The sequence below is a fragment of the Lasioglossum baleicum genome, chromosome 12 (genome assembly GCF_051020765.1).
Source record: "Lasioglossum baleicum chromosome 12, iyLasBale1, whole genome shotgun sequence".
In the NCBI taxonomy this organism is placed as follows: domain Eukaryota; kingdom Metazoa; phylum Arthropoda; class Insecta; order Hymenoptera; family Halictidae; genus Lasioglossum; species Lasioglossum baleicum.
Genome location: NC_134940.1, coordinates 15,445,701 through 15,471,516, shown reverse-complemented (window position 1 = coordinate 15,471,516; position 25,816 = coordinate 15,445,701). Strand labels below are relative to the sequence as shown.

Sequence of the window (25,816 nt, the reverse complement as noted above, 5' to 3'; positions counted from 1 at the left end):
ATTATTGGTTTAATGCGGACGAGCATCAAGGAGCAGGAACAACTTGAGCGGCCTTTCAAATGTCCTCTGTGTGAATCGCGGTCTAATATATCATCACGTCAACGGTGGGGCCGTCAAACGAAACATGGCGTCCGTTAGGTTATTGCTATGAGTGCTGCTCCGTTTTCTATCGTTAAATGTGGAATCATCGTGCGTTTTGCGGGCTGACGCGAAGCGTCGTGTCCTCCGGTAGGCGAACACGTCGCTTTAAACCCTTCACGTCTCTCGTATATTATTCCTAATCCCAATTCAATGAGGAGTTTCGGCCTCGTCAACAGTGGCTTGTGGGTATACACACCCCGACGCGAGGCTCCACAGTGGTTTTCGGCATATCGAGCTTTTTTTCTACGCCTGGAAAATTTCATTGATTCGCGATCCCTCAAGGATTATGATACTCGACAAGAAATCACGGAATCCTCGCGCGTTGCTGCCGGACTCGCGAATCAAAATGCCGGTCACTGTTAAAGTGTTTTTATGCACGGGGTGTTAGTGGTGGTGAATTCGCCTCCTCTCACCCCCACAATTTTCACACGAAACGTGTGCTAACATTGAAAACACCACGGAAAATGTCACGTAACTTTGTTCTGTTCACGTGTTAACAATGATTTCAACCGGACATGTGTAGAGAATGAAATGTGAAATGTGCAAGGATTTGTGTACAGTGTTCGAAAATTATGGAAGGTGGACATAAAACTTGCTGATCCTTATATATACACACATATGTACGTTTCTTTATTCTTATTTTAAAACAAAGTCATATAGCTAGAACGATTTATGTTTATTATTCGACGTTCGATCTACGCGAGATACTGCACAATATCTACCAGACGAACAAGCTGTGATTATCCAACAGAAGGAAGAGGAAGAATACGGAGAGAGTAGGAACACATGCCGCCAGCCGGGTTATCGGCAAGAGGCTTGTCTACCTTGATGGACCACGGACAACCAGATGCTCGTCATCGGATCGAGCGATTTTTACTTCATCCGGAGAATGGATCCTCAAATTCTCATAGTCCTAACACAGCTAACTCGTCTCCCAGATATCAACATAATAATAGAACAAATAATCATTCCACAAGGTATACATCATTCTTTAACCCCTTGCCGTACTATTTTCTTTACAGTTACACTAATTAGAACATCTTTTTCTTAATCGTCTTTATTTTAATGGTTAAATATTAATCACAAATGAGTTAAATTTTATTTCGTCTAAAAAGAAACATGTAAAGAAATTCATATTTCAAAAGCGATTAAAACATCTTTACTCCCAAACATGTCGTAGAAAGGAAAAGAACATTTATAGTTTTTGTATGGCTACATATATTTTAATACTTAAATGTTAATCACTAGATTGTGGATCTTTATGCAAAATAAAAAATATTCGCATCGATTGCAGGACACAGGAGCCAAATAGAAATTATATTCTTCTTTCAATTATCCTAGTAAGCTGAAGCTAATACATTGATGTCCTTAAATATTTTTAACATGCCCACTGCTTTTAAATTGTGCATTCCTGTTTTTGTTATAAATGCATAAAATCCACAGTCATATTTGTTAGACTTTGTTAAAATCTTTATGACGAGTCTGACTGGTTAAAATACGGCAAGGGATTAATATGCGTATCGATGTGACGCATGTAACATTACTTTATTTTACAGTTACGCATATTTGTATGGGCGTACATCTAGCAACAATATGTCTGATAGCAGCATGTCCGACACACACAGCGGCGGCACAGCAAGAACTGTTTCTCAACAAACTAGTCCTTCTCATGGTACACATTCCTCTTCTCAATCCAGACAGGACAATAGTTCAACTATATTCACAGCGTTATTCGATTACGTTGCCCAAGGCGAGGATGAGCTATCTTTGCAGAGAGGAGAAACAGTCGAGGTAAATTGTTTACGGATTTTAGATAATGAAACAGAGATCGCAAACAAATGTGAAAATATACGTGTGTTTCATTTGATATTTTTGGTTCAGGTTCTATCGAAAGATTCGAAAATCTCGGGCGACGAAGGATGGTGGACTGGAAAAATCCATGGCAAAGTTGGAATTTTTCCAGCCAATTTTGTTGCAGAAGCGGAGAGTATCGATAGGGTCTCATCGGTGATCGATAAGGTTCAACCGATTGAAATTGACTTCGAGGAGTTGCAATTGGAAGAAGTAATCGGGGTTGGTGGATTTGGGAAGGTTTACAGGTACAAAGTCTTATTTTATTTAATTACATCCGTGTATGTAACGATTCTTCGAATATACCATTGCTAACATTTAATAATATTCCAGAGGATTCTGGCAGAAACATGAAGTGGCTGTTAAAGCAGCCCGCCAGGATCCCGACGAAGATCCAAGCGTTACGTTAGAAAATGTTCGACAAGAAGCAAAATTATTTTGGTTATTGAAACACGAAAACATCGTACAGTTAGAAGGAGTTTGTTTGAAAATGCCAAATATGTGTCTCGTGATGGAGTACGCAAGAGGGGGTAGTTTGAACAGGGTTCTTAGCGGTAGAAAAATCAGGCCTGATGTACTTGTCGATTGGGCGATACAAATTGCCCGTGGAATGGACTATCTTCATAATAAAGCTCCTATAAGTCTTATTCACAGGGACCTAAAAAGTTCTAACGGTACGATTCTACTTTTAATGGTAAATTCTACGTATCCATGCTAATAAATGTATAAATATTTACACAATACTTTTCTTTTTATGAATAACAGTGTTGTTAAGCGAGCCTATAGAAAATGACGATCTACAATATAAAACATTAAAAATAACTGACTTCGGATTGGCGAGGGAAGTTTATAAAACAACTCGCATGTCAGCAGCAGGCACGTATGCTTGGATGGCACCAGAGGTTATTAAAAAGAGTACTTTCAGTAAAGCCAGTGATGTTTGGAGGTCAGTTTTAGGTGCCTCCTATATCACTTTAATCGTATTAACTTTACCAGTAAATCTTTCGATAAATTCTTTTATTGATCAACTTTTCATATGTTTACAGTTATGGTGTTCTTTTATGGGAACTTTTAACTGGTGAAACACCTTATAAAGGAATAGACGCACTGGCAGTTGCATACGGCGTTGCAGTAAATAAACTTACGTTGCCCATTCCGTCAACTTGTCCTCAGCCTTGGAGGTTTTTAATGGAAGGTATATTACCATGGAAATATTTACTTTGCGTACCTGAAGAATATTCGTTTCACTTTAATTACTTTTTAATTACTTTTTAGCTTGTTGGGCATCGGACAGTCATTCAAGACCAGGATTTGTAGAAATCCTTGTAGCATTGGATGAAGTTCGCAGCGCATTTGCAGCAACACCACACGAATCGTTTCACACGATGCAAGAAGACTGGAGACTTGAAATTGAACAAGTTCTTCATGGATTGCGCATGAAGGAAAAGGTATAAAATTGTATTTCTTCTAAATATAATTAAATATAAAGACAGAATTGTTCACATTTAAATGCTCTTCACTCGCAATACTACAACTAACATTTTTAATCATTTTTCAAATGCTATACAAAGGAATGTCGCTCCTTAGAAGAGGTAAGACAACGCGTAGCCATTATCAATGTTTACAAAATTACTTTCGTTTCTGATTACAGATTCGTTTCATCAAGCAGAGATACGATAAATTTCTAACTCTCCTGTATTTGTTTATTAGGAATTGCGCTGCAGGGAAGAAGAATTAACTAAAGCACAAGTACAACAGCGGCAACACGAAGAAAATTTAAGGCAGCGGGAACAAGAGTTGGCTGCCCGAGAAATAGACTTATTAGAACGTGAACTTACTGTAATGATAATTCAACAACAAAATACTCCTACGCCAAACAAACGACGCGGAAAATTCAAGAAGTCTAGATTAAAGTTAAATAAGAAGGAGCCTGGTAGTAACATTAGCGCTCCTTCTGGTAAGTTCAATACAATCTTGGACATCGTGTCAATTAAATGATCGATGCGATACCACTGATACATGCATACTTTTATTCAGATTTTCGTCACACGATAACTGTTCAACATACAGCACTGGACAGAGGAAAAGTACGGAATCCTTCGAGACCCAACAGTCCACCAGGTTCTCCCAGTATACCAAGACTTCGGGCAATCGCATGTGAGTGATTTCTCTCCGATCAACAATTCAGTAGTTCACGATTCTAAATACGTGTGGTATTATAATGAATGATATTGCCCTAAGATATTTCTTTTTGTATTTTTAAGAGATTATATTTTTAATCACATTGTTTGTGCTTTGTAGTCTCACGTTGTATTCAGTTTTTTTTTTCTTTTCATCTTTATTAGCATGGCGTGAATAATTGAATACACTTTTTATGTATTTTCTTAAAAGTTTACGTTGCATATATTATTTTTATGTTCGACGAAGTTCTGTTTCCATATGATTTCCAAGTACAAAACGTTTTGAAGCTGCACAAGTAATAGAATTTTGCTGTACATCTAAGTCATAATAAATATTTGAACTTTCTCTGTAATAAATAATTGGATATATTGAGATTCACCGAAAGAAAAGAAAAGAGATAAAAAAAACATCTTTATCTTTTTGAAACGCGCGAAGAGTCTGGCCTAGGTGGAAGAACTGGTATTGTAGTGAGTAGCGTTTTGTTTTTTGTCTTCCTTCTTTAGTACCAGCAGACGGAGTAAAGGGTAAGACATGGGGACCGTCGACACTTCATCAACGGGAACGCGGGGCTATAATCACACAGCCACCAAATCCTGCGTCACCAGGTGGCAAGCGGTGGTCTCGTTCTGCTCCAGATCTCGAAAAGACACCCCTGCGTACAGCCCTGTTGGCAAGCGCGCACCGCTCCCCGCTTCTTCAAGAAATAGGTAACCCCTCCTCCAGAAAGTTGTACTCCTCAGCAAATAATTTGATAGACAATCAGCCAGGATATAGCTATAACAACATTCCAGAAAATTCTAACAACATTGTGCAAAGTACGAGCTGTCCACCTTGCAATATAAACGAAGACTCGGTTATTGTGGACAACGATATTTACGAGTCGGTGGTATTGCATAACAAATCGGCGAACAATCTCAAAACTCATTTCTCCGACGAGCATTTGGTAGTTACGGATAATTACTCGAAGCCTACCGCTAGTTACACTTTAAAAACATCACCCCCAAAGTGTCAGAGACAAGTACCCGGTGAATGGGAACACCCATATTCCTCGAATTTTGTACAAAACGTAGCGTTTAGTTTGGTTGGCACTGCGAAACGTGTGAAGAAGAAGAAACGGGACAGAAGTAAATCGAAAGAATCGAAGCGCAGAGATAGCTCGGAATCACGTTTAACCGCCCTCGCTGATTTCTTTCGTTCCCCATCTGGGTCAAGGAAAAGCTCATTGAATTCTCCGCGTAGCGCCGAACGAAAAAATTCTGTCACTATTAAAATCAACGATGCGGACGGATTAGAGTCGAGCCCCGAGAACTCGGTTGGCAAGAAGTCTCAGCATAAATCAAGAATGTCGAAAAGCCCGTTGAGAGTTTTCAATAAGATGAAAGCGTGGGGAAGTCGTGATGCATTGGACGATAAATCCACCGCTGTTAAAGTAGAGTACAACGTTTTAGATAATGCGATATTTATACCGCAATTGAATCGACGCGATTCCGATCAAAGTAGCGCAATACCGAAGTTCTTGACGGCGAATTCTCGAGAAGGAATCGATTTCGAAAGCCTCGAGTCGGAGCTCTGTAATTTCGATTCGGAACATTCGAACGACAGTTCTGTTTCCAAAAATTCTTTAAGCTTGTTCAACGAGAGCAAGTTCAAAAGATCACCTACCTCTCTCGATTGTATCAGCAACGTATCGGACCTATGTTCGAAGCAACGTGTCCCGCAATTAGATCATATCTCGCAATTAGATCAATTAGATCGATGCCTCGATTTAAATTCTCAATTGCATCAACGATCAAAAAGTAACGAATACTTGCGTAACTGCGAGGAGGATCACACAGTTAGTAGTATCGATTTGATCATGCACACGCCTGGATACCAGGACTGCGATCCTAAAAATTCACCGATTAATCATAGATCGAAAAAGGATCTAGTGGAATCGCATAGGGATGTTCCTTCGCACAGAAGTTCCGAAGATTTGAACACGGTTGCTTACACGCCCCGCAACACCTCTGTTACAGAAAAATTTTTAAAGAAAACTGATTGATCACGTTGCATTTCATGAAGATAGAGATGTGCGTACAGAGCAAATTCAAAACTCATAAACGCATTTCACGAATATGCCTTCTTTCTGTTTTATATGTTTTAGTAACAACCCTATATTTTCTTTACCGCAGGCCTTTCTGAGGAAAGCATCTATCCCACTCGTAAGTCTCTTCACATTGCTGCGAAACCGTTTTACATTTTGTAAAAGACCTGACCGTTTTTCTTTCTTTATCACAGTTAGCCTCGATAAATTATGGTTTTACCTTTTTTTTTGCGCATTGTAGTGAAGCAGAGATCTCAAATGGACAGTGCCTTTTTATGTTTTTATATTTAAGGGTTTCCTTTCTCCCTGCCCCCCCTTTTTTCGCTAAATTCTTCTTAAGTAGATTATGCTTAAAGTTATTTTTTGTTTCGTAGGAGAGAGTGCATGAGTACACTATTCAGTTAGATTTTCTACGTTTTACTGTTTCTTATAGAGAAATGCCTAAATATTATATTAGTATAAAGTATATAAATATATTTTATTATATAGTGATATCATGTACAGTTACAAATCTTTTTTTACATCGATAGTGTTGTGTTTTAAGATTATTTTATTCGGTTGAATTTATTTAGAATGATACATATCGTGATTTATCTATCTTCTAATAGGAACATAGTTTTAAAAAAAACGTTTTTATCAGGGACTAGACGGAAAAGTTGAAATGAATTTTACTCTTATTATTTCGGTAGCCTTTGCTATCGAACATAGCTTTTTATCAATGTCTATCAAATTACGCAACGGCTATTTTGTTATTTTAAAATATTTTAATAAAGGGTAAAATCCTTTACCCTCCAATAATCTAAACATTATTTATCCTAATTTAAACTGATAAGAAAACTTCGTATTTTCAACTATAATTTAACGAGTACATCAAATGTAAATGCAGTCTTTCTGGTGTTGGTTCTTTTCTGATGTTGTTTGGAGTACATAACATTCTAACAAAAAGCAGAGCTAACAGCCCACTACTATGTGAAAAAAGAAATCATATGCTTCTGCCATATTACAACAAAAATAAAAAAAAGATCTAGTTGAAAATTGTTTCTTAGGAGCGTTCACAGAAAACGTGTATCTTTTTCACTATAGTTGTAATCTTTGTAACATAAACAAATCAAAATTATATAGAGCATAATATCTTTGATTGTCAGTAGAGTTGTACTGTTCTTCTTGTTGTCTCGGATGCATTTTGAATCCATTCTCTGATTTGTGTCAATTGTTCAGCCCAATTTAACAGCGATTTCATTTTTGTATTACCATAGTCTCTCTACATTTTCTAGATTCAGAAATTTTGCACACATCACATTCAACACACGGAGCGACACACACACTTGTATTTAGAAATAGAAAATTTTTCAATAAAACCTTTTCAGTTCGACACATTGAATTTTGTTTTTTCGTTTTCTAAATTTTTTACGCTCGGTTTGTGGTAATCTAAGTAGCGTTCAACAAAACTTCCAAGTAAATGTAATATGTTTTTCCTTTTTCTTTATGTTTCAACGAAAAAAAAAAGTATACACACTAAATTCTTTGTAAGACAACTGAGTTTTGCATTCTTGTTTTTCGATTACTATACTAACTGTAAAAATAAAACCAAAAAAAAAGTAATAGAATTCTTTCTGTCTGCTTTTTATATATTTACATTGTTTTTAATCGTTTTTGCCAATAGCCGAGCGTAAGAGAATCCTTCTGCATGCATCCAGTAGGATCCTAACTTTGGGTTTGGTCCTTTTCTTACCCTAAACTTCCAATCTCATTTTTGAGTGAATACTCCACTAAATCGAGTTTTTTTTAAAATATTCCTATTTATTCTGATTTTCGTGTAAAATATCAAATGCAAATTATTATGAAACAGGGAGTGTTGCCAAATAATTACTTGTATATAATGGACAATGTAAATTTTGTTTGTCTACTTTTTCCTTCGATATAAACAAGTAAACAAAATTAAGACAAACTAAGATTTTGTGTTTTCGAAACGAAGAAATAGGAAATCAAAAATGGGGTAAAGAAAACGATTTGAAATTAGTTATGGTAAATGCTTACCGTCTATCGAGCATTTATTACTTTTTTCCTTCCTTTTTACACTCTGCTTCATTTTCAGAGATCCAATATTTTCCAACAAGTATGGCTCATTTTTAAGATACTATCTTTGCGCTTATGTCATTGTTTTCTAGAGAAATAATGTATAAGCTTCATAAGATTTATTGATAGTAACAAATATAGTTAAAACAAGAACGCAGCATGTAATGTTTTAATACGTTGCACGTATTACATTGTGCTTGTACACATAAATAATTGTAAGTAATTCAATAACATGTAAGCATGATGCAACTACAATAGTAAACTAGTTTACTAGAAATTTAATACGATAGATTTATATATATAACATTTATAAAACAAAAATCTTCTGAAAAAGTTTCCAAAGGTAAGAAGCAAACAGATTTAATAGCAAGAGAAAAATTATATTCTAAACTATTCTATATTGTATAAAAAAGGAAAGTAAAGATATATTATGTCTGTGCTTTTTATAAATATGCACCAATACCACCATTATTATTGTAGAAATTTGATTGTTTTTGTAGATTATACAGCTGTAGCGCCTGATCTCTCATCTGACTGGGTAACATCAGATTATCCGTTGAAACCTGGATTAACCGGACCTTACATCATGCCAATGCCTGTTCCGATGCCAACTCTCTATAACGGAGAAATGAAAAAACCAAAGTTAAGCATAATAGAACTGGTGTTGTACAATATCGCAGCTATGCTAGCTGGAGTAGCGACCGGATACGATGTAAGAATGTCGAACATATCTCCGATTCATCCAAGATTGTATCCTCGGCTTGGTGACAGCGAAGAAGAACCTTCGAGATGGTGGTTTCAAGCGGATACCGGATCGAATCGTAATTCTGGTTATCTCGGTCCTGATTACGAGTTTAGTTCGAGTAGCGGTTATCCCCATAACACGTACCATGGACCAGCTAGACATTACAGGTAGGAAATTGTATTTATAATCGTATCTATAGTCAGCCGCATTCAAATAATAATTGTTGCTACTACCACAGGCCATTCTTAAGTAACATGGGTGGCATAGCACCAGGTCTTCCCCCCAGCGTGATGCCTGATAAACCTTTGAGATTCACCGATTCACCTCAACACTATGCGAGTAGTACGGCAGGTTCCAATGCGCCAACACCAAGTCCTAGAAGAAAGAGCAGCAGCACCAGTAACGAAGATGTATTTACACACGACGCAGGAAGAGTGGATCGAATGGAAAGAGTACCAACGATATACATGGGCAACGTTGCTCCTTTCCCAGACTACGGACCTCCAGTGTACACGGTTGTTCCACCGGAATATTATAGACAACCAGAACCAACGTATTTTGTACCTACAGATTACCAGTAAGTGTTCGCAGTAGTGTCGACGATAAATTTAGGGCTGTTACTTTCCTTAGAAGGTCGAAGATTTGGAAACTTTGAAGCTTCGATTTTTGAAACTTCGAAGGTGTAGGTAGAATAGACTGCGGATGTTTATGCAATTTGCAATTTTTATATACGAATTTTAAGAGAAACTCGAATCAAATAAAATCTTATTTTCCGTGGTAGTAGCCTTTTCTGATCTGAAATAAATTAAAATCGTACTAAATTCCTTCGTCCCTTCGAATCTTTGCAAAGTCGGAGCTTCGGAAAAGTAACAGCCCTAGATAAATTCTCAAATTTTAGCTAGATGTCTCACACAACTTTTCTCCTCCAGTGATAGAATGCTTGAGTGCCCTGAATTCCCACACGCTTATGACAATCCGAGCAGTATAAATAGTCCGGCTCGGCCTGTATCAAGACTTCCTCCATATACTCATCATCGTACTTCGTCAAATGTTTCGAACGCAAGCACATCGAGTCAGAGTAACGTGAACCCAACGTTTCGTTTAGAAGATGAGGATGATTATTCATTCAACTCGCCAGGACATTATTATCAACGACCTTCGAACGTCATCTCAAACGTAGGAACGTATAGTCCTAGTATGCTTAATCAAGAATATGGTTCACAGATACTGACACGTCAGAACTCGCACGACTCGAATTCGAACTCGGGCGAACGACCGAGCAATTTAGAAGTTGTTAGCCGATTACGATCGAGTTTGAAACGATCCAATTATTCATATAATTCTCCGAACAAGAGCGTTAGCAAAAATAATTCAGGCTCCGGTACACCGACGAATCCTACACCACCGGATTCTTTGACGTCTGAGGATTCGAGCTACGTCTCGGCTAAAGATAATCAAATTTCTATTAGTAGGGTTCGATTTTCTCCGGTGACCTTTGATCGTGATGGAGTATCGCGAGAACATAGAGAAACTTTACTCGATATTCCTGTACACGGGCAAAGCCAGGACGGTACTATACCTTTACAAGCTAATCGTCGATTGAACAGAAGTAGAAAACCAAGTATTTCGGAATTAGAACGAGAATTTTTGTCATAGCATTGGCTTATTTAAAACAATAAAGACGATATAGATGTAATTAATAATCCGAAATGTTTGTCAATCTTGAAAGTAACATTTAATTAGAATTATACGAATCAAAGAGAGTATATCTGACGTGGCAGAGAATCGATCAAATCTTTACAGGCAAGAAGAATATTGCGATACACATTTCGAAAGCACTGCCTCCTGCAGAACGTTTTTTCATATATTAGTGCAGGTCATCGAATACAGTAAGAATTTAAACATTCCATATGTATAAATACTGAGACACTGTCGTCAAAGACTCTTATATCCGATCAGACTGTTTTTAATTTTGTTGAAGAACTGGTACGTCTCATATTTTGCAGAAATAGCGTGAATGTCGGGATTAGTATAGTTTGCATCGTGCATTCGAATACTATGTACTGTTATTTAAATTGTATGTATTACAAATATTTTATTCATACATTCCGCACATCTTGCATCCGTTGTTGGTGTAGCTTCTCTGAACTCTATTCTTTTTTAATTCATATTTCTTAGAAAAAATTTCTTTCTTCTTTTTTTCTAAGTATTCTTTCTTATTCTGCGAATACTCAAACTAGAATCAGATGATGCAAGATAGTGCTCACAATGTGCTGGGAGACCAGATGATAACACTAGTCAGATTGGCTTTGAATTGGTTTTCGTAAAAGATATTTCTTAATCGATTCCTCCTTCGTATAACAGATTGGTGCGAAGAGCAAGACCTGTTTTTTTTTGCAATTGTGTAGTTATTTAGAATGAGATAGAATGAGAAGTCTTCTTTAATCTGGTTGCCAAAGAAGTTTAGATTTTATTGGATGTAGTTTTTGTTATTGAAACAATGTTACTAGGTAACGTATAAGAAAATTAATGAAAAAATTACCATTGGTCGAAGTTAGAAAGAAAAAAAGAAAAAAGTTAAAAATCGTGATTTTCATTTTTCTCTTCGAAATTCCGCGCGAGCAATAGCAATTTTAAAAAATTATTTTTACACGTTACCTAGTAAACTAATCCTTCTAACGTATCAAAAGAAAAACTCAAGTCGTTTAGTCCAATTTTTAAAAAGTGGAAAAAATTAAAAAGTTATATTTAAAAAACAATTAAATTTTTATCTATCTTGCGTACCCATGCAACTGCATAAAGAAGAGATCAGCTAGGTTCATCTTCAGTACTTGCATACGTATTCAAAAAACATGTAATACACATATTTATCTCAACAATAGTTTACATTCCATCAAAATTTACGTTCACCAATCAAATAAAAGAATATTGAATCTGATTATTGTATAGTGTAATGAAAATAATAACTTATAAACATAGATAGGCAGGAAAACATTGATGCAAATCTAAACTTAAAATTATTCATTTTTACATGCGATTGGAATAATGATCGATATAATTTCTCTCAGCATTATTTTAGGACAATAATTTAGGTATACCGAATAAGAAAATCTTAGGTCGTAAATAGTAGTTAATACAAATCGAATATCGCAATGTTTTCCTGTATATATGCAGGTTTTTTTACATGAAATATTTGTAATGCATAAGTAGGATAATAGACATGCATTTTGTTTTGTTTGCCATTATACTGTGTCAGGTTTTACAATTTATTTTACTATCTTTTACTTTTTATACACAGACACCATGGCACTAGGTACACGTGTGTGAACAAAAATTTGTACAGTGGGATTTTTTATGCATTTGTGAGCTACCAGCATAGTAGCCTTAATTTAATATGCCATGAACAGTCGAAATGACACTTTTTTTATATATATATATATATAAAGAAAAGTATGCATTCGAGTGATTGGCGTACCTTGTAGAAAAGTGTTTAACATACTTAGCATAGCTATAAAAATTCTATAGCCATCTAAGGTGTGATATATTTGGAAAAATTGTGTTAGAACGAGAACACTCCATATACATAATCAACATTGTACATATAAAAATATATTGGATAGTTACTATTTGTTTAACGATGTAACAATGGTCGATACATTCCTTTATATAGATCACACTTTGTACAGTATAATCTAAAATATTTTTTGGATTTTTAAGTGCACGAGTGCCTCAGAAATGATTTTATTCTCGAATTGTTAATAAAATAATCGAAATACCGGGTATTAAAAAGAATCCACAATTCTGTTCCTTTCTTTTTTACCGATCGTACGAAAGAAGGAAAAGAAATGCTGTAATACTCTGTATTTTGATCATATATATCTTATTTCTCTCTAACTACTAAAAAAACAAGATATTAACTAAACTTGATTTTTATATGAACATATATATATATTTAATTTATTGGTTCAAGAATGTAAAATATAACAGCTACATAATTTAGATTAAACTTACAAACCAATCAAAACTTATTTACATGTTGCGTATATTCTACGCCATGTTTTGTATCTAATCAAAATAATTCATTTATTTCTTTGACCTCATTTAGAATGATATATATATATAAAAAGAAAAAAGAGAAGTGGTACAGATTCTTTTGCAATAATTTCTTGAATGATAATCAGTATTGTAGGATATGTTGCAATGTACATAAGATACAGTAAAGACGAAGAAAGGAAACAGAGTTTACTTTGAGGAAGAATTTTTTGGTGGAGTTTAATATCTGATATACTTGAACAAAAAATATTGTAATATGCGTAGAGAAAATTTCTTTTCGATAAAATTTACTTTGGATCTGTCGAGAGAATTTCTAAAAGATTTCGCCGAGAAAATTGTTCTCAAAGTAGAATTAGCAAAGCATTAAGGATGTATTTAAGTGTTTCTTAAGCAGGAAAAGCGAACCCATTGAATTGGTATATTTATAGTTTATTACGTACGAAGTGAAATAAAACTCATCTGGTTTATACTCATACTTTTTCGAACTTGGATTACCGATGAAAATATTTATGATGTTATCGATGGAAACTTATAGTAATAATATTTCATGGGTATGCCTTTCTATGCTGTACAAAGATATTCTACGGTGCTAGTATCATGTACTTAATATATTAAGAGACACAAAAAAAAAATTGAAAATGCTTCCAATGTAATTGAAAAAAAATATTTAATGAAATCTTAGAACGCTAATATCAGTAATTGTTGATAGTAATGATGATTTACTTATACAAAATACAATATTAGGCAGCTATTAATTATCGATTGTGTAATGGCACATGATCGCCAACAGTGCTAGTCTAAGCTATATTTATTTTTTATATATTATAACTTCTTTAGCTTAACGTAAGAGAAACATCCAGTTTTGTATTTCATTAAAGACCATTCGTAGATGATATGTTCCATTAATTAGATACAATTTTCTAAGAAACAATGTTCAGAATAACTGTACGAGTGATATGATAAAAACATTTAAAAATCTACATGTATTAAAATACTTGGTTTACATATATATACATAAAATAATTTATTACCGATCTCTTTATTTTATCTTTAAATTATGGAAGACCAAAAACATTGTTGTTTGAACATGTTTCTTTTGGTATATAAATTTGAAATTGTAAATATTTCCTTATTGAAATTACAGTAATACTGCATGCTGCTTACTAATTAGTGAATTGTACAATAACACTTATGACCAAGATGATAATTGAGAGACATGTGGGCTTTTTCATTGTACACAAAAGTATTCGCTGCAATATCTCCTCCGTTCTTTCTATGTTTATTTCTTTGCATAATATGCTCAATAATTTTGCTTAACGATATCTGAAAAGAATTCGTGTTCGTGGAGTTATCGCAGTTGTTCGATATTTGTTCTGTGTGAAATTAATTTTTGTCAGTATTTTTTCTTTGTAATATAATTAACTAAGAGGACGTAGAATGTACTGCAACCCGTAATCACTGATGATTTATTTAAATTTTTAGATTTACTCTGTAGTCGTAAGAGTATTACTAATAAGCTATAAGTGCAATGTGTTCCACATGTATTTAAGTAACAAATGACTGCTTTGGTGTGCGCCTTAAAAAAAGTAATGAAATGCAGAACCCAAAGCTTGAGAAAACAAAAAGAAACATTTTGTGTAATATAACTTAAAAATACATTGTACGATGAGAATAGGGATTTCAGAGAATTTTCTCGTGGTGAATATAATAGATATACTTTGCCAAACAAGACATTGGGCACTGCACGACCATCAATTAAATTACGAATACGCGAGAAATAGAATAAATAATAATGAGAAAGCAGGCAAGAAATATTCAATTTATAGTGTGCAAAATTTAAAAGAAGTAAAATACGTTAAAGAAATGCAATAACGAATATCGTCTTCGATTTTTTACTCGACATGTTTAAATGTAATGAAATTTAAGCAAAAAAAAAAAAAAATAAATAACTGAACGGGAAACGTATCGATGCGGTGTCTAATTTGCACTAAAAATTCATGTATTTTTCCAAGCATTGTACATTATTCTATAAATATTAATTATATATAAATTATAAATAGTAACTGGAATATATATTATATTAATTATTACAATTATTGTAACATTCAAGCATCACAGATTGTAGGTGATGCTTTATTATTATTAATAAATAATTTCAAATAACAGCAGAAAACAAATTAAATCTTATTTTCTTTCATACATTCTTTTTCATATGATAGTAATTTAAAAAACAAAACAAGTGACTTGCCATTATGTAAGCTAGGAAAAAGTTTTAAATGTGTGAAAATTATTGTATCATTTTATAAATACTGTGAACATTTTGCTATGTAAATATTGCTTCAAATTCATTGTATCGATTCTAATTTTATTAATAAACATGGATTTTCAAGGGTGCAATTGTAAAAACATAACAATTACAGAAGGAATATTTGGAGAAATTTGGGTTGGTAGGTTGTTCAATTATCTATATTGCTATGGCACAGAATAAATGATGATTTGTATAAAATATAAATTACAAATAATCAGATAACGATGAAAACCAAATGTTCACCGACTCTATACCAAAAATAGTAAAATCGTATACTATTATAAATGCTAATCGAATGGAAGTTGTTCTTATTACTTGGGGAGCAACGATTCTGTCTTTAAAGTGTCCAGATAAGTATGGACACTCTGCTGACGTTGTTCTTGGATTCGATGATTTAAAAGGTTTGATTTCATGCATCTCAAATAATTCAGTCGTATTAATCATTTGAATTTCATAGGATATATGAACCCTGTGACAAATCCATTTATCGGATGCATACTAGGAAGATGTGCAAACCGTATTCAAGATGGATACGTTACTATCAGAGGTAGAGATTACCAATTAACGCAAAATGATTTCAATGGAAAGCATCATTTACATGGAGGGGTAAATGAATTTTAAATACCTTGTACCATTACATATCATCTGATTTAAGCGTTATACATTTTCTCTAGACGAATGGATTTGGCCGTAAACTTTGGGACTCATATATTGCTGGATGTTCAGTTGTCATGAGCTATTTAAGCACTGACGGAGAGGAGGGCTATCCGGGTGCAGTGCTGACCACAGTAAGATTTAAATTAACTACAGATAATAAGTTGGACATATGTATGAGAGCAACGACATCTAAACCAACAATAATAAATCTATCGCATGGTTCGATGTTCAACTTAGCTGGGCATGTAAGTAGTAATGTATTTTAAAAATGATATTCATCTAAGTAATTTATTGATATCAAATACATCGTAGGATGCAGGAGAAATAGAATTGAAAAAGCATAAAATACTTTTCAATTGTGATCGATGGACATTCTCGGATTACACTGATCCTGTACCGACAGGTGCGATACGTGGAGTAGGTGGTACTGTAATGGATTTTCGAATACCAAGAATTATAGGTGAATATATGGAAAAGGTATAAAAGAACTAAATATTACTGTAAAAATAATGTTTAAATAAAAATACTGAGAACATTTGTGTTCGTGTAGGTGCCACCAGGGGAAGGTTACGATCATAATCTTTGCGTTACGAGAAATGGGCAATCTGGAAGTTTATTTGTTGCGAAAGCGTGGCACGTAAAAAGTGGACGGTAGAGATTTACTAAATTACTAAGAGTGCACTATTATTACAGAATACTATTATTTTAAATATAATACATTTTTATAGTACCTTAGAAATCTACTCCGATCAATGTGGTGTACAATTTTATACTGGGGGTCGTATACCACCCACTGTTCCAGAGTTTTCATTTAGTTCTGACTCGTTAGAAGAAGAAGAAGTAAATATAAATATTTATCGTACTTCTACATTATAAATTCTAAAGCTTCTTTTAATTTTATAGATACATGTTTATTCTTTTTGCAGGAAGAAGATAATACAAAGATGAGCGTTAAAAGTTACACAAGTAACAACGAGGAGGAAGAAGAAATTGATAAGCCATGGCAAAAAATCATTACTGTACCGAAAAAGTTAAAATTTATTTTAGGAAAACAAGGAGCCCGTTACAAAAAGTATTGCGGCTTTACTATTCAACCACAAAATTATCCTAACGCAATACATTACGTGAGTATGTTAAATGTTTTTAAATACAAGCGTTAAAGGAAAGCTTATGTAATGAATTTGTTTCAGTCACATTTCCCGTGTTGCATATTATACCCTGGACAAGTTTACTGTCATGACTTAACATACAAGTTCAACGTACAACTTGCAAATTTTATGTAGAGTAAATTTATACACTATATTATAGATCACAGTATTTTATAAGTAAAATTGTTTGAGTTTGATACGAATTATTTTTTGTTGAGTTCATCCCGTTTTTTACTAAAAAATTTAGCTACAACACCGATCATGCTACCGAAGGTACTATGACTTACTACTGTACGTTGAATCCAATGTGGAAGTGCTTTAGTTTTTTGGGGGTATCGTTTATCAAATAATACAACCGTTGAGTAATCGTTAATATGTCGAATAGCTCGTCCAATGCACTGATTCACAGCTTTCATGCAGGCGTTCTCATAAAAACTTTGTCCAGCACCAGATTTCTGATAAACACAAGAAAATAAAGATTTTTAACGTATTGAGTATTACACATTTCTATAAAAAGATATGTACATACAACGTTTTCATTTAAATATTTCATTTTCTCTTGTAGTTCTAGCGATTTAATATTCGGATACGGCATTCCTACTACTATAACACATCTACCCAAGTCATCAGAAAAATTTAAACCTTCGCTTAGTTTACCACCCACTACGCTAAATAATAATGACCCATTTTGTGGGCTCTGGGGGTGTTTAATGCGACGTGCATATTGCTCCAAAATTTCGTTCACCTGAAAAATTGATCTATATAAACTTTAGAATAAATTTTCTACTAGAACAAGTGAACAAAATACCTGACTAGTTGATTTAGGCTCTCGAAACACACACTTTTTCAAAGAGATTTTAGATATGATACCAGACTTGTCTAAGTGTTTGTACAGTAATTCTTCGAAGCTATAAGAAGGTAAAAATACTACGATTCCAGCTGGTACAATGTTACATATGTTTACCAATGCTCTCCCTAGTTCATCTAACTGAAATATCCAATTATAACAATTTACAACAATTTACATTATTGCGATCTATTTCATTAAATACGCACCAGCTTTATATTTTGTCGATTTTGGAAATTGAACTCAAATTCAACACCAGTTGGACCGCATGTCACAATACTGCATGTTATATTTTCTTGTGGAACTACATGATCGCAGGAGAACGTGACAATCCTCTCTGGTGAAGCACCCGCTGCTACAAATAATTGTTCTGTAAATTCATCCATCGGTGCCATCGTTCCACCAGCCAATACTACAGCCTTAGCATCGCGTACTATAAATGTTTCAGTATTAAATTTCCATAAAACAATAAATACATATACGTAAATATATGTAATATATTTTAAATACATATATATAAAAATATAACGTAAAAAATACGTAAATATATAACGTATATATAAATAAATATACGTACCAATATCATGAAAATAGGCAGCTGGATTTAACAATAAAAATTTGATAACATTTTGACCAAGGGTTGGACCAGGAACCACTAATATTCTTCCATCGCTACAATCACTTTGTAAGCATTCGATAAAACTCACAATTGATATTAGCGGATTATTCGATTGTTCCTCTTGGGGTACAGCGTCGGTCGCATTGTCCTCTGAACTTTTGTTTTTGATAGTATTTAAGAATTGTGTTACGCCAGATGTTTTCGCACGATTATCTTGAATTTTTAATTGATCTCCATACTGCTCCATGAAACCTTGAAGTTTATGAGTCAACCGAAAATTCTTAATGAATTTCAACAGCTCAAATATATTTACATTGTCGATTTCTGTCATTAGCTCGAACTCTTCGACTTTGTATAATTTTGAAGTTGCTTCTGTATTAAGAACATCACTAGGATTTGATTTTGTGGTAGCGCCAAAAATGGTTAGAAGCTTTTTCAAGTAAAAACTTAAATGACTTAAGCTTAACACACTTTTAGCAGAAAACAAAGCTTGGAACCTAAAATAAAATAGGTTCTATTAAATGTTTAAATGGTTAATATACAAGGGAATTTGAGTTAATACCTTTTTTGGTATTGCGAAAGTTGGCTATAGCAATGCAATATATTTCTTCCCGAAATCATAACGCTATGCATTCTTTCGATAGCCTCCAATAAATTATGGGCCTCGTCGATTATTAATACGTTTCCCTTTAATTTGATTCCAGAACTAATTCTAGTGTTTTTATGTAATACAGAATTATACGGGATTAATATAAGCTGACAATGTGGAATTGCTTTTCTCGACGCATAATATGCACAAGTTTTAATAGCTTCTCCTTTCTCCGTGATCTCTTCGACATCCTGAATTTGTGTTATAGTTTCTCCTATCAATAGGTCTTGATTACCTGGTAGAAATGGACAACTGGTCATAACTTTCTTTCTTTTCAGATCTTTCTCATCTTTCATAGTTGTCTTTTTCTTTTGCAACTGCAAACAATGCTCGTTCATTAAATTCAACTGTTTCAATCTTCTAATATTCTTATTAATACAGTAACTTTGCCTAAAATCATTCAAAATGTACAATTGTAACAATGAACTCTAGAAAAAAGACAAATAGGAAAATTACCTGGATGCTAACGTCACAACAGATACCGTTTTTGAATAAGGGCTTTTCTTCAATTCTCCTATAAATTGCGAAAGCTGAGAGTGTGTTCTCGAACAGAAAAAGATTTTAGTGTTTTCGTAGGCATCTTCTTCATCCTCTTCGCTTTCAGAATTATCCGAATTTTGGACATCTTCTAAAACTAGTTCTTCCTCAATCTTTTCTTCTTGTGTTACATCCTCTGTTTCTAATGGTAAATCTATTTCTTCTTTTTGTTTCGAACTACCAGGCTTTTCACGTTCATGTAACTTTTTTGTGTTATTTGCACTTTTTACCGTTTCCTTGATCGAGTTTTTTTTACATTCATACTGAAGAATACTGTTTAATCTCCTTTGAATTATGTGCTTCTTAGCACTCAATCGCATTTGTTCAGTCTGTACGAATAACCAGTTATTGGAAGTATTGGAAAGGCTCTCTATTTCATCATCAAGTACAGAAATTGCTGTTTTTAACTGATCCTTTTCAAATTCTTCATGGTCCATTAGCCATTTCAAAGCACCACAAATAATTGACATAGACTTACCGGTACCGGTTGGACTTTCAAAGATCCCTAAATTGCCGTTCTCCAAACATTTATACAATTCTTCCATAAATTGACTTTGTATAGTGTACGGTGGAAAAGGGAATGGAAATCCTTCGGTACTTTGCATGTTGGTGATTGTTCAAAAGCGTGAAACATAACTGAACATAACAAACAGAAATCGCGCGATTCGCGCGCTAAATTTTGTCCGTGTGTCCAATACATATTTACAATATTATTTTATATATATATATACTACATATTTAACTGTGGCTGGCTCAGGCTCAGGCTGACTGTGGCGCACAGGCGCCGGAGTGGTCGCGAAACGCGACCAACGCGACACTGGAGAAAGGTAATGTACCATTATCAACCATTATGTACATACCAGTACATACCTATAAATACATACAATTACAATAATGAATTCATTCGAATGACTCGTGAGTACATGATTCGTAAAACGATTAAGTAATATACAGGAGAATATTAAAAAGTAGGAAGGAAATGAAACAACTATATATTTAGTGATGCATAGGTATCTTTTAGGTTAAATTTTGGTGAAACGGACAGTAAATACATGGAACAGAGTCGGTTGCATCCGTCGACAATCATCACGTGCTTCACGAAAAGAAAGAAAGAAATTCTTCAAAATGATTATGAGGAGAAAGATATGGCCTCGAACATTAAGCGATTTCTTTTCGATGACATTTATACTAGCCATTATACCTCTGATATATTGGTTTGAATTATGGGTGGTGTTACCGGCTCTATATGGATTTGGATCACTACCGTACACGTTAAACTTTCTTCTTGGGAATTTTATCATGTTGAACATTGTTGGAAATTTCACGTTCATAGTTTTCTGCGATACTAGCACTAGGAGAGACATTATGCCAATTAGCGCTGCAAATACTAAAGATGGTTGGAGACTATGCGCTTCTTGCGAAACGCTAGCACCACCTCGTTCATGGCACTGCCCGACATGTGATATTTGTATTTTAAAGAGGGACCATCATTGCATTTTTACCGGATGCTGCGTCGGTCATTATAATCATCGATACTTTATCATGTTCCTTTTGTACCTGTTCATTGCAACGACGTATAGTTTTTGTTTTAATAATCTGTTTATTTGGGATAGGATACATTTCGAGTTTCCTATGTCGATTATAAAAATTGTTTTCCCATTGGCGATATTTGTTTTCGGATTCGACGGTTCTGTAGATCAATTTTACTTAATGTTGTATATCGTGTCTACCATAGGAATGTTGTACACCGGAGTTTTATGCATTTATCACTTTCATTTAGTCGTTCACGGTAATGTAGCTAACGAAAGCAATAAAAAGATTCATATATATAATCTAGGACTAAAACAAAATATAAAGGAAGTGCTAGGCGAACGATGGTACCTTACGTGGATACTTCCTTATATAACGTCTCAATTACCGCATAACGGTATAATATGGGATACGAGAAGTTCATGGCATCTAGCGAACCCCAAAAATAAATAAGCTTCAATCGTATACGTACAATATACAGGGTTTACCAGTAAGAGCTGCTGCGTGTCTTTTTAAAATGGAACATACTCAAATGTAAACAGTTTTAAGTTTCTTTATTTTAACATTTAACAAGAATGATCAATGCCAAATACTTTGACATGTCGAAGATACAAATTTTTTTATTAAAATTCATCGTGAGATAATCAGAGAGACAAATCTGATCTGTTGGAAAACTCTGTATATGAACATTTCTAAGAAACTGTAAAAGACAAGGCATCATTTGTTAAAGGTATTAATTTTTATTTTCTGTTCACAATTTAGACACGTCCTACAGACAAAAAGTAGGATACAAAGAAATTATTAGCATTGTGCTACAGATTGTTGTTGTTATTATTATTATTTACAAAATTGTTTATATCTTCATTAAACATGTGATATAAATGTTGATATATGGATATTGTGATAGATACATGTAGAAGAGAAGAGCGGAAGAGTTTGGTTCGATATTTACATATAATAAAAATCTGGAAACGTTTCTGTATATGAATCCTCATGCTCATGTACATTGAAAGTTATTTAAATGAATGATAATAATATAATTGTACATATTGATATAAGACTAGTCTGGAAGTATATGTATTATTCAATGTGTCTAAACGATAAATCTATATCAGTCATTCTAAATAGTTTTTACTTCAACATAAAAATGTTTAACGTTCGATAATATCTATATATAAAAATTTGGAGCTTTTCGTTTGTGACTAAAGGAGTAAATTACTATGAAAAGAGAACTTATTTTATTATAATAAACACGAATAAATCGTATTAAAAAATTTTATACATTAAACATAAATATCTGTCACGTTCGTTGCTTTAAAAACTTTAGATATACAACATCGCATCAAATATATATATAACTACGATTTCTGTGTCATAATTTTAGTCAACAACATGTATAAAAGAAGCAATTAAAAAATTTGTATCTCTAAATATTACATTCTTATGAAAAATAATCTGACAAAAAAAAACAATAAAATATGTACAATATATAAACATAGCAATCTCAATCGTTTCTCTATTAATTTCCTCGCTTATTTTGATTTTACAAATTGTTACAATTAACAAATAAGTCATACTCTGCCGAGCAAACTAACGTACGTCTTTTTCTTATAAGTTCGTTTAACTGCAAACTTTATACAGACCAATATAAGTATGACAGTAGAGGCAGCATACAAGACAACACAGATACTTATATCAAAAATCGTGAAGTCCCAACCGAGCTTTTTACTAGTCACATATTTGTTTAATACTAGTCTCTCCTGTCTTACTTTCATTTTCTCGTCTGTAGTTTTACGTACGTTAGTCGAACCGTAATAATTTATTCCTTTGTAGCTGTATTTCGTTTTGAGGTAACGTATAACGTTTTCCTCGCTCCAAGTACCATTTTCATACCTACAATCTGCACAATGCTCTGCCGCAGGATACTGTATCTTTTTGTGTTTTGGATCTTCTGTATTATCGCCGGCCAATCTTGCGTTTACTTCGTTGTGAGCTGACCAGAGCCATAAAATGCTATCATTAACATTGGACACCTCGAAAATTTTATTTTTCTTAGTCATTTCCACAAAATGTTGGGAGCAGTCAGCGCACCCAAAGAAATGTTTTACGTATCCATGCATAGCTTCCAATACTTTTCTTGGCTCGTGCTTCGGATCTTTATTCTCGATGGCATAATTAACCGTTAACATATGGAACATTGTCCAAAGACCACAAGTGTAACCGCGATAGCCTTCTTTGCTGCCTTTGCATCCGACCCACTGCGCAGGTCCAGAATATATCGGTGACATTTCTTCTTCGGTAGATTTGATTATTTGACTATACTCTTCGCCAGATACATTATCCCGTTTCTTGATAATGTCACGAACAGTTTCCAAGAAGATGTTCCCGTGTCTCAGAGGGAAATAATCAGCTAACAGATTTAAATACTTCTTTAGTGCATCCATCTTCTCCCCGGTTATTACTTTATGCAGTGGAATCTCATGGCTGATAGAATATTTTAAAGTGTTCTCTAAATCCAGTTGATACAAATGATCGACAGTTATCTCTGTACTTTTCGGTCTTTCCGATAGTTTCTGTTCCTTCGAGGTAGAGGTAGTTGTTAATTTGTTCTCCTCTGTTGAATGAACTCTTGTAAAGTTTTGTTCGTTAATATTTTCCCCTTTCGAGATCATGTACTGCATAATAATACTATAAGTGCCTTCTCTCGTAGGTACTCTGATTTTAAGAAATTTTTGTGTCTCGTTACGAGCGAAAACTATTAGACTCGGAAAATTAGTGATTTTGTTTGTCTCGCATAGTATTTCGTTTTCAGACGTTACTCTCCTTATTTGTAATATTGGAATTTTATGCGTGTCTAATATAACTTCGGCTCCTAAATGCGAGTCTGTCTTCTCGAAGAGTAAGAAGAAGTACTTGACGGTATGCGGTACAGCTGTCCAAATGTTTGTAGTTTCGTAATTCCTATGGTGTTAAACAAAGAGTTCGTGTTAGGGCGATAAACATAGATTTAAGAAGATACATGTATTAATGTACCTATATGGTGTGATATTTGGCCACGAAATACCACGTCCTTCTTGTTGTTCATTTTCTAATAGATTAATTAAACCGTATCTCAGCTCGTTCACGGTATCATATTTTTTCATGACTACTCCCATTGACGATGCGAGCGCATTCACAGAAAAATATTTCAGCATTGGATAATGCATAATTTCGTACTCACGACAGATTGGGTTGTTATCGTCATCCGCGCAATCTATCGCGGCTATTGCCACAATATTTTTCCATGCTAAAAAGATTGACTGAATGTTCTTATATGTTCTTGCAACATATGTTTGACTTTGTGTGCACTATGTATATATATACATTGTGCACACATTTATATATATATATATATATATAAAATGTTACTGATTTAAAACATAAATAAGAATTATTTCTTTGATAAAGTCTAAAAAAAATTACAAGAATATATTGCATATCTGTATGCAAAATAACAAACTGGAACGTAATAGAAATTGATTTTTTTCTTAATACATTTAATGGGTTGAAGATAATGTAACAATATTTTTAAATTCCTCGAATGTTTTCACTGTTTTAAATGACACCAATTCATTTTTATCAAAAATACATAAAATCCATTGTCTATACTGATAAGACCTGAAAAAGACATGCTATGTTTACCGTACAGATGTTTACAGAAATCTTCATTCCGAACAGACTATTTTACGAAATCGAACGGTAGAGAAGTGTTAAAAACCAAATATAGAACTCTATTCAATTTTATTAAAGCTTTTTTTTATGTATTTCTTGCACACATATGTGTGCCACGAATGTATCGAGTGCGTAAATAGTTATATTTATAAAGTAATTATACGTATCTAAGAATCATCAATTAATGAATATATCAAAATTTGAGTATCCTTTTACAGTTATATATGTACGTACATATTAGTATATATAGATGTTTTTAACAGAAATATTGAAGTATCTATTGTTGCATGTTTTAGAAGTTTGAAAACGATTATAATATTTACCGTAAACGTCATTAGCAAAAGCTTTCCATAAAGGTGCAAATCGAAAACAAAATCCGCACCAACTATTGTAAAATTCGACTAACCATCCTTTATCGTCCCCGTAAACAGATGACTTAAAATTAGTTACATTTAAAATAACCACGTTATCACTAGCTTTATACAATCCTTGCGTAGGAATTAGACTTTGATAAGGTTCTTTAACCGCAGCTGCATTAGAATTCACTGTTATTATACTGATTAGATACACTTTCAAAAGTAAACCGACGTCAAAGTATTCCATGTTTTCTTCACTTTAATCACGCGGATGTTGTTTCGATACACACACACACACACACACACACACACTGACAAGCCTGT

General features: G+C 33.9%; 5 protein-coding genes across 14 annotated transcripts; 3 read left to right on the top strand and 2 right to left on the bottom strand.

Moving 5' to 3' along the window:
* Positions 1 to 89: 89 nt before the first annotated feature.
* LOC143213961 (mitogen-activated protein kinase kinase kinase 10) lies at positions 90 to 12,531 on the top strand. Of its 7 annotated transcripts, XM_076434370.1 has the most exons (16): positions 90 to 761; positions 893 to 1,118; positions 1,698 to 1,932; positions 2,023 to 2,240; positions 2,326 to 2,666; positions 2,758 to 2,938; positions 3,039 to 3,187; positions 3,268 to 3,440; positions 3,564 to 3,584; positions 3,703 to 3,949; positions 4,030 to 4,149; positions 4,677 to 4,880; positions 6,345 to 6,374; positions 8,833 to 9,244; positions 9,316 to 9,654; positions 10,007 to 12,531. In XM_076434370.1, exons 2-16 carry the CDS (start codon positions 928 to 930, stop codon positions 10,731 to 10,733), a joined length of 3,588 nt encoding a protein of 1,195 aa, XP_076290485.1. In that variant the 5' UTR covers positions 90 to 761; positions 893 to 927; the 3' UTR covers positions 10,734 to 12,531. The 7 variants fall into 7 exon arrangements, with proteins under 7 accessions (XP_076290485.1, XP_076290484.1, XP_076290486.1 ...); XM_076434369.1 differs by having other exon boundaries at positions 90 to 1,118; XM_076434371.1 differs by lacking the exon at positions 3,564 to 3,584 and having other exon boundaries at positions 90 to 1,118.
* Positions 12,397 to 20,923, bottom strand: LOC143213965 (ATP-dependent DNA helicase DDX11). 3 transcript variants are annotated; one of them, XM_076434385.1, is made up of 9 exons: positions 20,374 to 20,923; positions 19,815 to 20,265; positions 19,272 to 19,748; positions 18,668 to 19,206; positions 18,300 to 18,523; positions 18,052 to 18,231; positions 17,773 to 17,988; positions 17,531 to 17,698; positions 12,397 to 14,453 (listed from the first exon to the last, which is right to left on the bottom strand). In XM_076434385.1, the coding sequence occupies exons 1-9, from the start codon at positions 20,498 to 20,500 to the stop codon at positions 14,298 to 14,300; spliced, it is 2,538 nt and encodes an 845-aa protein (XP_076290500.1). In that variant the 5' UTR covers positions 20,501 to 20,923; the 3' UTR covers positions 12,397 to 14,297. The 3 variants fall into 3 exon arrangements, with proteins under 3 accessions (XP_076290500.1, XP_076290499.1, XP_076290501.1); XM_076434384.1 differs by having other exon boundaries at positions 19,815 to 20,923; XM_076434386.1 differs by lacking the exons at positions 12,397 to 14,453; positions 17,531 to 17,698 and having other exon boundaries at positions 17,807 to 18,001; positions 19,815 to 20,923.
* LOC143213975 (galactose mutarotase) lies at positions 13,979 to 17,507 on the top strand. Its single transcript, XM_076434407.1, has 9 exons — positions 13,979 to 15,577; positions 15,657 to 15,839; positions 15,896 to 16,044; positions 16,113 to 16,340; positions 16,408 to 16,572; positions 16,646 to 16,746; positions 16,824 to 16,935; positions 17,022 to 17,219; positions 17,286 to 17,507. Exons 1-9 carry the CDS (start codon positions 15,508 to 15,510, stop codon positions 17,376 to 17,378), a joined length of 1,299 nt encoding a protein of 432 aa, XP_076290522.1. The 5' UTR covers positions 13,979 to 15,507; the 3' UTR covers positions 17,379 to 17,507.
* On the top strand, positions 20,680 to 24,272 carry LOC143213983 (putative palmitoyltransferase ZDHHC24). 2 transcript variants are annotated; one of them, XM_076434431.1, is made up of 2 exons: positions 20,680 to 20,810; positions 20,906 to 24,272. In XM_076434431.1, exon 2 carries the CDS (start codon positions 21,021 to 21,023, stop codon positions 21,876 to 21,878), a length of 858 nt encoding a protein of 285 aa, XP_076290546.1. In that variant the 5' UTR covers positions 20,680 to 20,810; positions 20,906 to 21,020; the 3' UTR covers positions 21,879 to 24,272. The 2 variants fall into 2 exon arrangements, with proteins under 2 accessions (XP_076290546.1, XP_076290545.1); XM_076434430.1 differs by having other exon boundaries at positions 20,686 to 20,810; positions 20,917 to 24,272.
* LOC143213968 (sulfhydryl oxidase 1) lies at positions 22,146 to 25,816 on the bottom strand. Its single transcript, XM_076434392.1, has 3 exons — positions 25,460 to 25,816; positions 24,459 to 24,711; positions 22,146 to 24,386 (listed from the first exon to the last, which is right to left on the bottom strand). The coding sequence occupies exons 1-3, from the start codon at positions 25,737 to 25,739 to the stop codon at positions 22,997 to 22,999; spliced, it is 1,923 nt and encodes a 640-aa protein (XP_076290507.1). The 5' UTR covers positions 25,740 to 25,816; the 3' UTR covers positions 22,146 to 22,996.